At 38.7% G+C, this 16,695-nt stretch overlaps 1 protein-coding gene across 6 annotated transcripts in view; it reads left to right on the forward strand.

The window, feature by feature from the left end:
* The first annotated feature begins 479 nt into the window (after positions 1 to 479).
* TTC8 (tetratricopeptide repeat domain 8) overlaps positions 480 to 16,695 on the forward strand; it is a 60,307-nt gene continuing 44,091 nt past the window's right edge. For 3 of the 6 annotated variants that reach the window (XM_054529706.2, XM_009249382.4, XM_054529709.2), the window contains exons 1-2: positions 480 to 1,413; positions 16,089 to 16,209. In XM_054529706.2, the coding sequence (XP_054385681.2) occupies positions 1,300 to 1,413; positions 16,089 to 16,209 (235 nt within the window). In that variant the 5' untranslated portion in view covers positions 480 to 1,299. 6 annotated transcript variants of the gene reach the window in all.

Below are 16,695 nucleotides of genomic sequence, written 5' to 3' on the forward strand. Positions count from 1 at the left end.
AACCACGGGCTGCTTCATTAGGACCTTTAGGGAGATTACATTTCTACCGGCAGTTCCAGGGGAACACAAATAGACGAATGACAATACACTTAACTGTAACAATGACAATCCTGATAATTACTGGCTTCCAAAATACAACAATTTGAGAAAGACTGCTTAGTAGAGAATAAAAGGTAACAATAAATTTCTTAGTTTAGAAGCATAAGTTTCATTTTAATATCTATGAAAAATATAAATATGTGGATTAAATAGAATGTCTAATGTTTTCTCAGACCCCAGTGGTTTGAGAAAAGCCTACCTGGATTTACCCGGTCACACCTCTCTTTTCATAACCATTGCCATTTTAAGCATATTTGTCATCTGTGCAAATTTCTAGAGAAAAGTCAGAATTGTGTTTGAAGAAATCACTCTGCACAAGTAAACACTTGCCAAACAGCAAGTGCCAGGAGACGATGTTTCACAAAGCTCTTTTTAAAAATTATTATTATTATTATTTTTTTTTGCACACATTAGTTTGGTAAAAAACACATTATCTAATTTTTTTTGGCACACATCAATTTACAATCCGGAATCACCATGTGAGTCGAATTAACAAATGTATTAGCAACTTGTAGTCAACCAGAGTGCAGTTCCAGCTCCCTAACTCAATGGAATTTTAATAATTTCTCTTCTCTGAGTCTATCTCAGTTTCTCATCTGTAAAATGAGTAAAAGCAAGCCCCTTGCGGTTCAGATGTTGAGATTCGGTGGGAAGGACCTCGAGAAACAGAGCGGACGATTTCAGAATTTAGGGCTTTAGGTCTTGATGGGTGGATGGTACTGTGGAAGCTGTTTACTTGTTTGTGTTTCTAGAATCGGAAAGTAAAGCGAAAGGGATAGAAACGAGCGAATGGAAGAAGCAGAACAGACACCAGACAGAGACCAACTCCAGGGACTCTTCGGGACTTGCGGGGCAGGCAGAGCATTCGGTTGCTAGGCAGCCGCGCCTCCTGGGAGGGTGGGGGACCCCAGGGGCAGGTGTCTAACTCACTACCTTTTTGTTTAGCCGCGGTGCCGTCTTTTCAAAACCAATGAAACCTGTGGCCTTTAAAAGTAGACATCTTTTTGCAAGGCAAGCCTTGTAGCCGAGTTCTGCTTGAGGTTGTTTTTCTTTTTCCTGTTCTCAGGCGCGCTGCGGGCACCTCTCGGACAAGGCCCCAGCCGTCGCGGGTTGCCGGGCAGAGTCGGACGCAGTCAGCTCCTCGCTCCACGCCCACCGCTCTCCTGGAGCGCTGGGCCTTCGCTGGACGCACCGGCAGCCATGAGCTCGGAGATGGAGCCGCTGCTTCTGGCCTGGAGCTATTTTAGGCGCAGGAAGTTCCAGCTCTGCGCAGATCTATGCACGCAGATGCTAGAGAAGTCCCCTTATGACCAGGTACCGGCCAGCTCCCGTCAGCCTGTGCATCCTGACGCTGAGACTGCGGGGTCTGGGGCATATCCCAGCCCCGGGTGGGGAGGCCGGGGAGGAAGGCCCGAGGCGGGGCTGACCGTTCGGCCCTCGGAGGCACCCGGAGCGAGACCTTGTGGAGCTGTGGCTAGCGGGTCCGCTGTCCGCCACGTCCACGCGGATAGCAAGTTCTGTGCCATGACCGCCCCCTCCTCACAATCTTCAGCCTCTCCTCCCCTACACGTGTCCCAGAGTGAGAGCCCTGAATTTTACTTTGACGAGGAACTTTGATAATTCGTTTATACTTGCATATTGATGGGCTTTAAGCTCTCAGAGTGTGCGTTGTTAATTTCTAAAAAAAATGCATAAACAAAGATCTGTGACTCTCCACCTCCTGTTAACATAGCTGCCTTCTTCCTTTTGGATCGAACATGTGATCCTCCCACCTCATCTTTAGACTGTTGTCCAAGAGTGAAGGAGGCCATGAGTTTAGCCTGAGGCAAATATGCAAGTTAGAAGAATGAGAATCCAGGAGGGAGAAAGATACATTCATTATTTAAAAAATTACCTAGGCAAGGGAAGCTATAATTGTAGGAGGGAGAAATGGGAAAGAAAGGCTCCTTACATGAAGGAATGATGGCATTGATGAAAAGAGAACTTAAATAAACTAGAGTAATGTGTATAGCAAGTGGAAAAGGTGGTATACAATGTACGTGAGTGGTACAATTCTGGTGGGCAGGTGGCTCCTGGAATAGGCAAAAAAGGAGAAAATGGCAGAACAGAAGTAGCGCTGCGGCAGTTTGTCAGTGCTTTTAGTAAATGCGGAATATACCTACGTAGTTCTAGTTCCCTAGCTTTTCCTCTAGTGGTGTTGCCTTGGAGATGTTAGAAAAAATGGCAAATTGAGGGAGTTACAAAAGCGGAGGCCTGAGTGTGAATGCTGTTACTAGGCTCTGCCTCAGCTCCCAGCAAATGGATGATGGATGATAACCTGCTGAGATGAACATTTTGTCCTTCAGATAGTAACACCTCTCTTAGAACAGCCTACGTTAGTGGTAATGCAAAGCTAGGTTCTGTTGTTAGTTCACATTAATTAATAGGAGTATGTTTCTGTAGACAAGCATTTTTCCAAGGTTGTTTTTTTTTTTTTTTTTTTTTTGAGACAGAGTCTCGCTCTGTCGCCCAGGCTGGAGTGCAGTGGCGCAATCTCGGCTCTCTGCAACCTCCGCCTCCGAGATTCAAGCGATTCTCCTGCCTCAGACTCCCGAGTAGCTGGGACTACAGTTACGTGCCACCACGCCTGGCTAAATTTTTTGTATTTTTAGTAGAGATGGGATTTCACCGTGTTAGCCAGGGTGGTCTCGAACTCCTGACCTCGCGATCCGTCTGCCTCTGCCTCCCAAAGTGTTGGGATTACAGGCGTGAGCCACCGCCCCAGCCCCCAAATGTGTTTTTTGGCATAGTGATCTCATAGATATTGCTTAAAAAAATACACAATCAAATATGTTTGGGAATTGTGACAAAATATTGACCCGTTTACATTGGTACAACAGAAGCTTGTTAAGAACCTTTGATGTGGCCGGGCACGGTGGCTTACGCCTGTAAACCCAGCGCTTTGGGAGGCCGAGGCGGGCGGATCACGAGGTCAGGAGATCAAGACCATCCTGGCTAACACGGTGAAACCCCATCTCTACTAAAAATACAAAAAATTAGCCGGGCGTGGTGGCGGGCGCCTGTAGTCCAGTTACTGGGGAGGCTGAGGTAGGAGAATGGCGTGAATCCGGAAGGCGGAGCTTGCAGTGAGCCGAGATCGCGCCACTGCACTCCACACTCCAGCCTGGGCGACAGAGAGAGACTCTGTCTCAAAAACAAACAAACAAAAAAGAACCTTTGATGTGTCAGACATTGTTCTAGGCACAATGGTTTGCAGGAACTTTATGTGCCGTTTTCATTTTTCCATTGAGTTAGGGTAGTTTTCATTCTGTGTTCCACGAAACAGTAGTCCCAAGAGCTGTTCAGTGAGAAAAAGTTTCCTCATTAAATACATTTGGGAAATGTATGTTCCTTCTTGGAGATTCAGGATGCACCCTAACGGCTCTGAGTAGTTTTGAAGAAAAGGAAGCTAATTTTGCCTACTTTTGATTAATCCAAATAATTAAATAGTTGTGAAACTTATTTGACCACCGGATTCCTTTTTTTTTTTTGACCCAGGGAAAGGGTCAGATATCTTCACTGTTATCCTGGGAAGATGTTGGTACATCGGGAAATGTAGGCGAAGCAGCAGTATTTTTATTAATAGTTAAGATGCTCTAATCTTGAGTTCATAGTGACATTCAGTATTGCACCTATGAATTGAGATATCAGGACTTGGTATGTATTCATCTCAATGACCTTTCATTGAGTGCTTACTACAGATTGTGTATCCCTTATCCGAAATGCTTGTGACCAGACCTGAATAGAAGTTTCAAAAAAAGTTATTGTTTTATTTTTATGAGCAAGGGTTGATATGTTCAGCTGCAATATATATCAGAGTAGGTCTAAGAGAATCAGTACCAGATCTGGAGGAAATTTGATATTCTTTTCCTTTCTAATAATTTTTATTTGTTTTATTTGTTTTGTTTTGTTGAGGTAGTTTATTATGGTTGAACTGTATATATTGCCAGAATAATGAGTAGCATTTTACCAGGAATAGACGTTTAACTTGATGTCATCTTACCAGAGTTAGGTTTTGATACTAGGTAGGGCTATTGAAAAGTTTGCAGGGCTTACTCATGTTAGTCATTCTTTGACCTAACTTTAAACACTGTACTGTTATTACTCTATGTTTTTCGTAACACCAGTTTCTATATTTTGCACCCAGTTGTTATTTCATGTTGGAAATATTTCCCAGAATGATTTTTCCCAAGCTTGAAGGAATCCTGCCTTTTTCTTCATTAAAAAAATTAATATTTACGTTAGAGTGTTGATGCAATTAAAGAAGAGCTTTAGGAAGGAAGCTTAAGGAAGTTCCTTTGATTACAAGCTTGAAAATTATCTTTCCTTAGAACATGACTCCACGATGGCAGGTCTGTATGGTATCCCAAGCACCTGATGCAGAATCAGGCACACGGGGACTTTTGTTATGTATTTGCTGAATGAGTGCGTTGATCATGTTCATGTGTGTGTTTTGATGGAGTTGTTCATATTTGTCAGCTTCCTCTCTATGAAGGTCGTCCTAGTTGCTTGATGATCTTTGTCTTCCCCTGCCCCATCCTTAATTCTCAGCACCATAGGTTCTTAAATGTACGCTTACTTTTTCAAACAAATATAATTTCATTATGGGCATTCTTAATTCTTGTTTTGAGGGTCAGTTTTTAAAAATCAATTTTTAAAATTATTCCTGGGTTCCTCCAGGAGAGTGTTTCTAATAGTAATGATCATCACTGCTATCTCTTGCAGTGCTTTCATTGTTTCGGTGGAGGAAGTTAAATGATGGAGAGATTCACAATCTATGAAAAGCTAACAGAAATGTGACCAGAGCAGGAGCAGATGGTCCTCTGCTCTGCAGTTAGCTGGTTCACCTTCATGCCCCTTTAGCCTCACGGGCATTTACTGAGGTTTTGACATTTGAGAGTACTTTTCCTCTGTAACTATTTGAATTACTGTTCTGTGCCACCAAACTGATTATAGTATGGAGTGAGTTTGAAACTCCTGAACACATAGAGGAGCCCAGAAATTAAAATATTTCTTCTGAGTGCCAAATGGATTCATTTTTGCTCTTACGTTTTCCCCTCCCCATTACAAAAGATAGTTTTTGTTTTTAATAATGTCATTTTTCACTTTTGGTTTTGCTTATTTTTCTCCCAGATGAGAAAAACCTCTCAAAAATGATAAACTGGTCCAGGGAGCTTCAAAAAGATAATATTTTGGTCCTGATACATTAGCCTATTGAGATGAAGGCCACCTCTAAGACTATTTCATATGCATTTATTTCGCCTTTAAGGGATGCTATTTTGGTGTAGAATCATCAAAAGTCTTTAATTATTGCCTTGTATTTTCTATTAGGATTTCTGGATTTTATTTTTGATAGGCTAGCCAGAGAGGTATGATGTACTATGCAATAGCATGTTTCTTCAGAGTAATACATTTTAATTTGGCTACAAAAGAACTAAAGGGTAGATTAAATATAATAATATGGTGTTTGGTAATGGGGAAGAGTTCTTGAAGAATATGGGTTCTCAACTGCTTTTTCTAGATACAGAATGGTGAGGGACAGAGGCCAGCCGGGGTCTGTAAGCATGAAGAGTATTAAAGTTCAGATCTGTTAAGAATAAAGAAAGAAGGATAACTGATTAATTTATTATAATTTCCCTTTTTTGATTAAATATAGTAGGAATAACCAATTCATAGAGGAGCATTATCTTTTTCAAAGTGTTCTTTAAATTGTGATTGAAAAAGTGGTTAAAAGTTGTAAGATATAAAAAGAGGAAATGCAAAACAGTCCTCTCCGTACAGCACTGTGACCTAGAGAGAATGTTTGCTTCTGCAGCTCATGTTGATCATCCTGATTAGTTGCTTAATCTGTTTGCTGTTCTTTGTGTTCCATATGTCAGATTCATGGCTTTAAAACCAGTCCTGATTTTTAGCTCCATTATAATTAAACGGTTAATAAAACGTGAAGGTTTTTCAGGCAGTGGGATTTTTAAAAGACAATATGCTTTCATTAATGGGGTAGGTGTCTGGTAGATTTTCAGATTATTAAAATCGGTGATTCTGAGGGTGGGACCCATTAGCTGTGTATCAGAATGGGAGAAAGACTTTTTTCTAACTAACATTCTCATTTTGCCCCAATCTCTGCTTATAATGAGAGATGTTACAGAGAGGAGGGGGTTATTATTGTAAATAGTTTGAAGGAGGAGAAATGGCTGAAAATGACTGGCTTAGATGAAAGACATGAAACCAGGGCTCCCCAATGAGCTGTATGTTAGTAGTTGGTTGAGACAGTGATCTGGTGATCCAAGCCAAAGAACATATCGTGTAATTATCTAATTGGTTTCCTCTTTGGGGCCATGGAGACTTAGCCAGACTTAATCCTTTGACTCTGTAGGCTGTGGGGAAGGTCATTTTATGAATTCGTATTCCTGCTGAATTACATAGATTACACTCCCACTTGGCTGCGTGGTCGCTAGATCTCTCTAACTTTCTGAAGTCCTTCAATTCCTCTATTCTCTTAAACTTTTTCCCCCTTCTTTTATTACTAAATTTTGAATAATGACTCAGCAGTTTAAGCATGGAGCTGAGGAGAGACTCATTAGCCAGCATAAGTAGTGGTGGTAATTAGAAAGTTGCATTCAGAATTATCTGGAGATTTAATTCCCTAAAGTAACAGAAACAAGCTAAGAAAATGCTGAACCCTAGGGTGGAAGGAAGGAAGCAAACAGATGTGACTTGAAGTTGATGCTAATGGGTATTTTCTGGTTCTAGGAAGTGGCACTCTACTTTCCATGTCCTGTTACCCACTTTGAGGGAGATTCAGAGGAAGTTTTAATTTGATCTTCCATCACTGGGAGTCAGTTCTGAGTTCTGAAAGGGGGAGTAATAGATGGTTTGGTGCTTCTGTTAAGCTTATACTGAATAAGTATGATAATATATGTGAAAGAACTATAAAAGTTGTGAAGTTTTCTTAAAAATGCAAGGTTTTATTATTAGTCCTTAAGATTCTCCTATGAGGTAGGTACTATTGCTGTAATTTGAGAAGGTAATGTAGATTATATGACTTGTTCAAGGTCATGCAGCTAAGTGGCTCCCTGAGGGTCAAGCCTAGCCCATGTCTTCTGACTCTAGGGCAAAGCCTGGAGCTTTCTGCTCAACTGCGTTGATAACTGTAGAAATAGTTTGCTAGACTAAGTGAAGCTGCATGGGTGGATTAATTTAAATCACAAAACTACAACTGAGAGCGACCCAAAGAGGAAAGGCTCAGTGATTTTTAAAAAAGAGTTTTCCCGTATCTCTAAATTAAAACATTCTGACTCTTTTCCTTCATAGTCCTGCTCCTGATGGATCTCCACAGAGCCATGCCTGTCCTTGGTCTCTCCACATCCTACGGTAGTCTGTGTTCCATCCTTGCTGTCATCCCACATACTCAGCAGAGTCCTGCTCTGGGCCCAGAGTGTCTAGGTTCAAATACTGCCTCTATACCTTTGAGATAAGAGACCAACAGGACTTGTTTTCTGGTCACAACATGGCTGACCAAAACAGGATCTAGTCTAGACAAGATAAAGTGAAGAAACCAGCAGATGGCAAGGAAAGTGACCCCTCACTGCCCTCACTGCTCATCAGCAGAACACCCTCCCACCAGCCGCCATGACAGTTTAAAAGTGCCATGGTAATGACGCAGAAGTTACCACCCCTTTCCATGGCAACAACCCATAAGTTACTGCCCCTTTCCTAGAGTTCTGAGTTCTAAATAGTTCTAAATAACCTGTTCCCTAATTTGCATTGTCCCACCCCTTGATTTGCATGTAATTGAAAGTGGGTTTTCATGAGTATAAATACAGTTGCCAAGAGCCCATAGTTGCTGATTCTGGCCACACTGCCTATGAGTTAGCCCTACTCTGCAGGGAACAGTACCAGCCAATAAAGGATTGCTGTCTGATACCACTGACTCACCCTAGAATTATTTCCTTGGCAGAGCCAAGAACTCTCCTGGGCTAAGCCCCAATTTTGGGGCTCACAGGTCCTGCAATATCTTGCTGTCAGAGTGTTCTCATCTGTAAATGGTGATGATAGTATACCTATACCTCAGAGGGTTGTTATAAGGCTCATGAACATGTGGTAAGTGATAAAAAAATGTTAGCTGCTATTGTCTGTATACCTACAGATATTTGCATGCAGGATTCTGTCATCTATATTTTTCTTAAAGGATTGCTGGGAATCTGGAAAGCATTTGTGAGGAAGATGTCCAGTGAAATGGATGGTGAAAGGATGTTGAATATAGTTCATAAATCATTGGCACTCAATAATTTCCAGAATAATCTCCCCCTTCTCTGACTCTCTTATCTTCCACGTCTTCTGCTTTTCTTTTGTTCACCCAAGTCACCTATAATTGGACCATAATGTGAATATAGTATTTGACACATTGTATTGTAATTTAGGTGCCTCCCCCTGTAGAATGTTGTGGAATTAATGTGTTCTCGGCCTCATACCCACTTAGGCCTGGTCTCCATTTTCCATCAATGTAATCCCTCACCTGTCTCTGCACCTCCCTACTTACTAGGCCTCTCATTTTCTCCTCTGACCTTCACATTGATGATTTCCCATAATTTCCCTACACACTCTTCATCCACATGATCAGCCCTAAATGTATCCCTGAAGGGCAGAGGAACAAGACAGAGAGATCGCGAAGACCTTCCTCCGTGAGCAGAAATCCCCTGGGGCTGAACTGGTGGTTTCATTTTGTGTCACTGGAGGAATCTACCTGCTGTTGGCAAATCACAGCATCCAGCATCAGTGGCTTCTGTCTCCTTTAGCTGTTTTTTCCTTTTCAAGCATTGTCTACAATCACCTCCAGTAAACTTTCTCCCCCAGTTTTCTATAATATATTGGATTTATCTTGTATCTCTCCTAAACTTTACCTTTCATTCCTGCCTTAATTATGTCCAACTCTTTTTTTTTTTAATCTCCAAGAGGCACTGGCAAGAAGGAGCATTTGATTCCCTCAACCGTTTGTGTGACCTTAAACGTATTACTTAACGTCTCTGAATTTGTTTCCTTATCTGTAAAGTAGATAATAATACCTGCTTTCCTCAGATGGTTGTTATGAGACTCAAATGAGATAATGGGCTATAGAGATATGTATACAAGTAAACAGAAGAAAGAAAGAATAGAATGTGTTACTTCTTTCATCTGGCATGTCATTCCCTGGATTGGTGTGTTTCCTTAGGTTTGGACTGTATTTAGGAAATCTGTACTTTTTCCACATCCTTGGTAGGTGCACTGGAGTTGAAAACCTCCAATTGCCATGTGTTCTCTAGTTGCTGTTTTGTGTTCGGTTCAGTTGATTGCCACATCTTCTGTAACTCCCATCCTTTGGGGCCATCATTTTCTAGCCTAACTTAACCTTTTCCTCTTATGTTCCTACCATGTGTCATGTTAAATAAATTGCCTGTCCTTGCATGGTGACCATATGGTTTGCACATTGCTTGTACCAATAATATATTCTTAAAAAATATTTGAGGTGTTCTTTTTGGATTTAGAGCTGTAGAAAGCAAGGATCTTTTTTCCTTTTTCTGTTTCTTAGTACTTTCCCCAGTAAAACAGATTGAGTGCTCAACAGACACTGCTGACTAGACAGACATGTAAGTGTAGATGTTTTATAAATAAATTTGTTATAAGTCTGATTTTTTTAACCAGTGGGTTTCTATTTAATTTGTATAGAAAAACCCAGATGCTGAGTTTATCTGAAGGGGTTGTATTATTTGGATTTTCCTTCTTCTCCTTAAGTGATTAAAGTCTGAATGTTTTAACCACCATGAACTTATTTTTGAATAAAAGGAAATATTTCTTTGGTATAGTTATGGAATTATTCTCAATTTCTGATATATTGTGTGTTCATTAAACAAGTAGTTATCTTCTCTTTGCACTTTGAATGAGGTTAGATTAATTACAATTTTCTGATCATTGAAAATTTAGCATTCTTCAGCGTGTATTCATTTTACACAACTCTCGAGAACACTTCTGTAGGAAGACTAAAGTTAATTTTTTGGATTTTTATTGAATGACTTAGAGTTCACCTACAAATACTTGGTTGGTCATTAAGACTTTTTATTTTAGAAACTGTATTTCTTAAAACTGTTTACTGCCTTCTTAATGCTTTCCAGGAACCAGATCCTGAATTGCCAGTGCATCAGGTAAAGAAAGGTTTAGCTGTAACCTTTAGTTTAGAGAATTCTTTAATGCTATTGCTTCGTTGTTGCTATAGATTAGAAAATTTGCTGCATATCTTCCTGTGGGTTTATAAAATTAGCCATATCTGTCAGACATTCTGTGCCTTCTTATGTAAATAAATGGTTATATTTTCAATACTTTTGTGTATATTGATAGCCTTGTAGAACTAATAGTGCACTCTACTCATTGGGACTTGGAGCTTAAATGGAAATGACCAAGATGGATTAGAAGAATAAGAAAAATGAAGGAGGTGAGGGGAACCAAGGGCTTAGAAAGGGAGCAAGAGAGTCAGCGGAATGACAAATGTCTGAACGACTGTGATGGATAGGATGGCATGTCTTGAGTCAAGAGTGGACTCCACTTGGGAAGGTCTTGGTTTTAACTGACCTGGTGGCTCTAAGAGGGAGGAGCCTGCCACAGTGAGGGAGGAAGGAAGGGACACTGACCATACAGTCACATCGACCAAATCAATTTGGGTAGGGATAGGAGGCAGCTAGAGCCTTGCTAATGGATAAAACACAAGGGAATGAATTGGGAGGAAACCCTGGGAGAGAGGAGGGGGGACACCTGGCCAGTGATAATTTTAGTCCAGGAGAGTTGCCAGTGAGTCTGGGACTAAGGAGAGAAGTTGTGCAGACTTATAAATCAGAGAGCTTAAATGTTGCCCGGTGTTTGCCCTACCAAGCGAGATGGAATGTTAACAGGGTTTTTTTTAGGTAAATAAAAGACTTGAACCTTATTAGGGGTTCATATGAGTAATCAGCAAAGCTTTTAGAATAGAAAGCAATTTACAAAGTACTCTTATGGAGGCTTGTGTAGTATTAAACACACACTGTAAATAGGTTAAAATGTGGCACTGTGTTCTCTAAAAGGCTGACATTTGTCTTTTGGATGTTCATAATCTTGATTTACAAACTGATAGATGGGGCAAAACTATTTTTTTTTGCATAGTATGGGTACAAGTCATTCAAGAAGGATCAAAGTTATAAATACTGTGGATTTTGTTCTCAGGAAATTTGGAAGATTTTGGTTAAAATATAAAACGTCAATAATTTGCATTGTAGAAATGGTTTTAAAACTATAAATGGCATTTAAGAGCTTTAAACTAGCACAAGGACTTCATGAAAAATCTGTATTTGGCATTATTTTCCAGTTCTGTTTGTATAGACTTAATTATCCACTGGATAATGATACAAAAGGGAACAAGCCTGACTAGATTCTTTTGGCCTTACTATTTACACTTTTGGAATTTCTTATTTTTGCACACTGTTATAACTTCAAAAGGAATGAGGCTATATACAATAACAATTCAGTATCTTGTGCCTAAGTTTTCATTTTCATAGAGTAGGCAGAGTGTCCATAGTTACTGAGTCTTATGATGTCTAAATCAGGTCAGACAGACTGTTCCTTTCATAGCCTTATTCTAATAATAACCTAAAATTGTTTCTTACATGCTTTAAACTACTGGCCTTGCATTCTGTATTAAGAGTAACAGAATAATTTAAACATGCTTTGCTCAGTCAGCAGAGTTTTAACCCCTTCATATGTTTATTTTTATAACTAAAACTGAACTAGTGTCACAGTGGATGGAGTGAGTGAGTCAATATTTTCCTGATGTTTGCTGGCAAGTATCTGCCTCAGGAGTAATGTCCTATAGACTAACTCAGTTGGTGAATGAGATGGGATTGTGTTTCACAGATATAAAGGGAAAAATCGATATGATTATTCATTTGGTTTGGGAGAATCTGTGCTTTTCCCTTAAAAAACAAAGTTCCTAAAGCATCAATTCTTATTTTTATTGATATTATGGTACTTCTAATACATAAATATTTAAATAAATTTACATAAACTATTTTTTTAAACTGTGTGACCCTCCCATTTGTTAATAAGTAAACATCTGATAAGGCAAATTTATATTTTTATTTAGTTTCAAGGGGTATTTTGGGATTACTGTGTATGCTTTGTTATTCATTTTATTTTAATCACTGATTAGTTTTAAACTTTCTTTTGGTTTGTTTTTTTAAAACAGGCAGAGGATTTTAGGGCTGTAAAACATACTTGGCTTGTTTCCAAAGTAAAAAAAAATTATTATTTTTTTAAAGCCAAAGCTCCTTCTGCTGTTTTCATTAAAATCTCAAGAATTGTTCACATTGCCAGGAGCAGTTCTTTGAAAACAGTCTGATGTTTAATCAAGCAGTGATATGTGATTTTCAAGGTCATTTTTGTTAGGACAGAAGAGAACTCAGGAAGATTAATTTTCTCAAACACTGATAAAATTTAAAATTGAATAACAGTCTGAGTAGATTTTATTCTAGAACTGTAAATATCAAAAATTCATACCATTGTTTCTTAAGAATTATATTTTAGAAATTAAATTAATATTTATCTATCCTTTTGAAAAAGTGGATTCTTATGGAATAAAAAGTTTAAAAAGATATTCCTAGCCTTGGTGCAGTGGCTCCCACCTGTAAACTCAGCACTTTAGGAGGCCGAAGCAGGAGGATCACTTGAGGCCAGGAGTTGAAGACCAGCCAGGGCAACAAAGTGAGATCCCATCTCTGCAAACAAACAAACAAACAAACAAAGCTGGGTGTGGTAGTACACACCTGTAGTCCTAGCTACTCTGGAACCTGAGCCCTGAGGTGGGAGGTGGAAGGATGACCTGAACTCTGGAGGTTGAGGCTGCACCACTACATTCCAGCCTGGAAGACAGGGTGAGAACCTGTCTTAAAAAAAAAAAAGTTCCTATTTGACTTCGACTTCGGAAGTATTTATTCATATTGCAGGGAAGGAAGAGTGGATTTTCTTTTCTATATTTTGCTTAGCCTAATATAAAAAATTTGTAACTCTTTAATATTTAAGAGGTCATTTGGGGGGATGGATGTCAAGAATCATGAAGAATTGGACTATGAAATAACAGTATGAACTTGAAAATAGTTAAAAGTAAAATATATTAATAACCAACTATATAAATGCTACTGTAATGATAAAACTTGATGTTTAAAACTTGACTTAAGGCCAGGCGTGGTGGCTCACGCCTGTAATCTCAGCACTTTGGGAGGCCAAGGAGGGTAGATCACCTGAGGTCAGGAGTTCGAGACAACCCTAACCAACATGGTGAAGCCCCATCTCTACTAAAAATACAGAAAATTAGCTGGGCGTGGTGGCACGCGCCTGTAATCCCAGCTACTTGGGAGGCTGAGGGAGGAGAATGGCTTGAACCCAGGAAGTGGAGGTTGCAGCGAGCCAAGATCGTGCCATTGTACTCCAGCTTGGGTAACAAGAGCAAAACTCCATCTCAAAAAGTAAATGAATAAATAAATAAATAAGCTTTATTTAGATAGGACTCCAAATCATAGTTTTGAAGCCTCATTAGCTTCTCATTATCAGGATAAAAATTTACATACCTTACTGTGGCATACAGGATCCATCACCTGGCTCCTGACTTTTTCTCCGACCTCTTCCTTCATTCTTCACCTACATTCAATTCTCCTAGAGTTTCCAAACATGCCATAGGCTCTCTAGCTAGCCTGCCTATTGTCCACTTTGCCTGTCCGCTGGGCCCAATTCTTTACTTCTACCCTTCCTTCCACTCCCAGGTAGCTGGACACATTTCCTCTGTTCTATCACACACTTCTTTTTGTTTTTCATTTTTGTTATTACATTTTTCCCATTACATGGAAATTCTTTCCAGTTAGAACTAGGACTATAATTTACTTCTCTTTGTATACTCAGGATGTAGCATGCAGTAGGTGCTCCCTAGTAATATGGGAATGAACAAGCAGAGCCCATGTCATGCTTTACTGTTCCAACAGAAAATGCTGCAGTCATTCCTGTCCACCAGAGAGTGCTGAGCAAAGAATGCTCTTTTGAAAAATCAAAGCTGTCAGATACTTGCAGGGCAGTATGACCTGAAGAGATTTAATATAAATCAGTATTGCCTATTTCCATCTCTGAAGTTAAATTAGAACATCAGCTCAAGCCATTGAGGACTTCCCCGATCCCTGGAACAGTTGTATTGATATGGTATTGTTCCTGATCTTTGATGAATGAAAACCTGAGATTTTTTTCTATACTTTGGTGGCTCTCACAGTTCCAATTGGAGTTCCAGTAGGAATTGTTTTTTTTTTAAATTTTTTTACAAATAAGTTAGTTTTTTTGAGTCTATATTCTACTCATCTAATTGTGTTAAATTCATACATAACATTCAAAACAGTTTGTTCTGAATTTTTAAATAATCCAGTAAACCTCGACCAGTAAAGTATAAGCCAAAAGCCAATCATCTAACCAAATGTAATTTCACTTTGGGAACCTAAATATGTTGTAGAGGCAGCCATCTTTATTCCCATTAAAATGAACGCATGATGTTATTCTTTTTTTTTTGTTTTTAAAAAAATGTTCATAGAATGCATTCCAATTACTTGAGCTCACAAAAGGATCTTTGCTTTCCAACATCTATAAAACCACACACTTGTCACCTGTCATATTTCATCCAGTAGGTGATGTGTTCAGGGAAATTAGGATCCATGTTTTAATCTTCTCATGTTTCCTTATCAGAACCTAGCCTGATGGTATTTAATTAGGGGGTGCTCAATGAATATATATACTGAATGCATCTTGAGTTCTTTATGTGGGGACTTTCTGGACCTTCTGTAGCTCTCACCTGTTCCTTTCGCAGTCCATTGGCCTTCATTGAGCCTGCTTCACAGCCATATATTCCTAGTATACTGAGCCTAATCCCTCCCCAAATTTCCCTTGCTGCTACTTCCTCTAGGCTCTAGAGTCACTAATATGCTGCAGCTTCAAGAGTTGCCTTCTTTTCACATCCTCCACAGCACACCAAGCTTTATTGTCTTCTGCCTCTATTCTGTAGTAAAGGAAAGGCAGAAATTTCAGATAAAACAATTTCATATGTTTAATAAGAAATTTAATTGCGTACATGTTTACATGGAATTTTTCAAGGTAAAGCAAAGCTGATAAAATATTTTCCAGTTTAGATTTCTTAATTACCTTTTCCCTTTCTTTCATTATCTAGCAGGTTTTCTACTGACTAGATCACAAAGCAACCAGTGTTGTTTCGTTATTGGAATTGGATAAATTGATCTTAGTTCAGTTCAACCAATATTTCTTGAATACCTACTGTCCACAAAAACCATAGATATTACGGAAAATTCCAAAGTGAACAAGATATAAAAGCTTGCATTCTAGGGAAGGAAGAGCTAACATATACCCAAATAATTAGAGTGTTTTTCAAATATGGTTAAGTGTGTAATAATAGAGGCATAAAGAGAAGTCTCTGTGAGAAAGACAAGAGCGTGTAATAGGTTTAGAACTGGAAAATCAGGGAAGGCTTTATAATAAAGGACTTGACCTTGAAGGAGGAAGGCAGAAAGAACAATGTGGTTGTAGCTTTATTCATTTGTTTTCAAATTATTATTTTAGTAAAATTTTCTCTAAAGATCTGTCTTTTTATTTATAAAAAGGAGTGTTAGAAGACTACCAGTTAATTACCCCACTTTTACTTACTATATAATTGATACATTGGTTGTTTCTTGATTAATAATGATGCCTTCTTGTGTCAGTTTTTGACATGGCCCTTTAAATTAAAATAATGTGTTAAGAGGTAAACATGTTTAATAGAAAATGAAATAACAACAATGAAGGATGGCTATTTCTATAAGCTGTGTAGTATTTCTAATGCTATTTTAATATATGTTTTATTTATCCGTGGTTTTTAGGCAGCTTGGATCTTAAAAGCAAGAGCACTAACAGAAATGATATACATAGATGAAATTGATGTAGATCAGGAAGGAATTGCAGAAATGATGCTGGATGAAAATGCTATTGCTCAAGTTCCACGTAAGTATTGGGTTTTCAGTTAAGTTAATGAAATACCATTAAGAGGAAGAATACTGTGTATAAGAGGAATATATATATAAACATTATAGACATGAAACAAAAATGATGAAAAAAACATTACTTCAAGTAAATGGTTTCTGTTCTGCCTTATAGTACAAAGGCTTTTTCCCCACAATTCAGTTATCTTAAACTTAAGGTATGAGATTGATGTATAACAATTTTCTAATACAAGCTATATTATGCATTTTAGAAATAATTTATACCTATGTTCAACTGCTGATCATATGGGAAAAATTTATAAAAGTACATTCTATTTGAACTACTTGTCTAATATATCAGAATATTGTTTATCTGGGAAGTATCCAAACAACAGAGGTGTTCTAAGAGGACTTTAAAAAAAGATCATTTGAAAACATCACTTTATTCTTATAATCGAACATGATTTGCTCTAAGTCATAATGTGAGGTAATGAGGTGATATGCTGGG

This window comes from Pongo abelii, chromosome 15 (assembly GCF_028885655.2).
Source record: "Pongo abelii isolate AG06213 chromosome 15, NHGRI_mPonAbe1-v2.0_pri, whole genome shotgun sequence".
Taxonomy (NCBI): Eukaryota; Metazoa; Chordata; class Mammalia; order Primates; family Hominidae; genus Pongo; species Pongo abelii.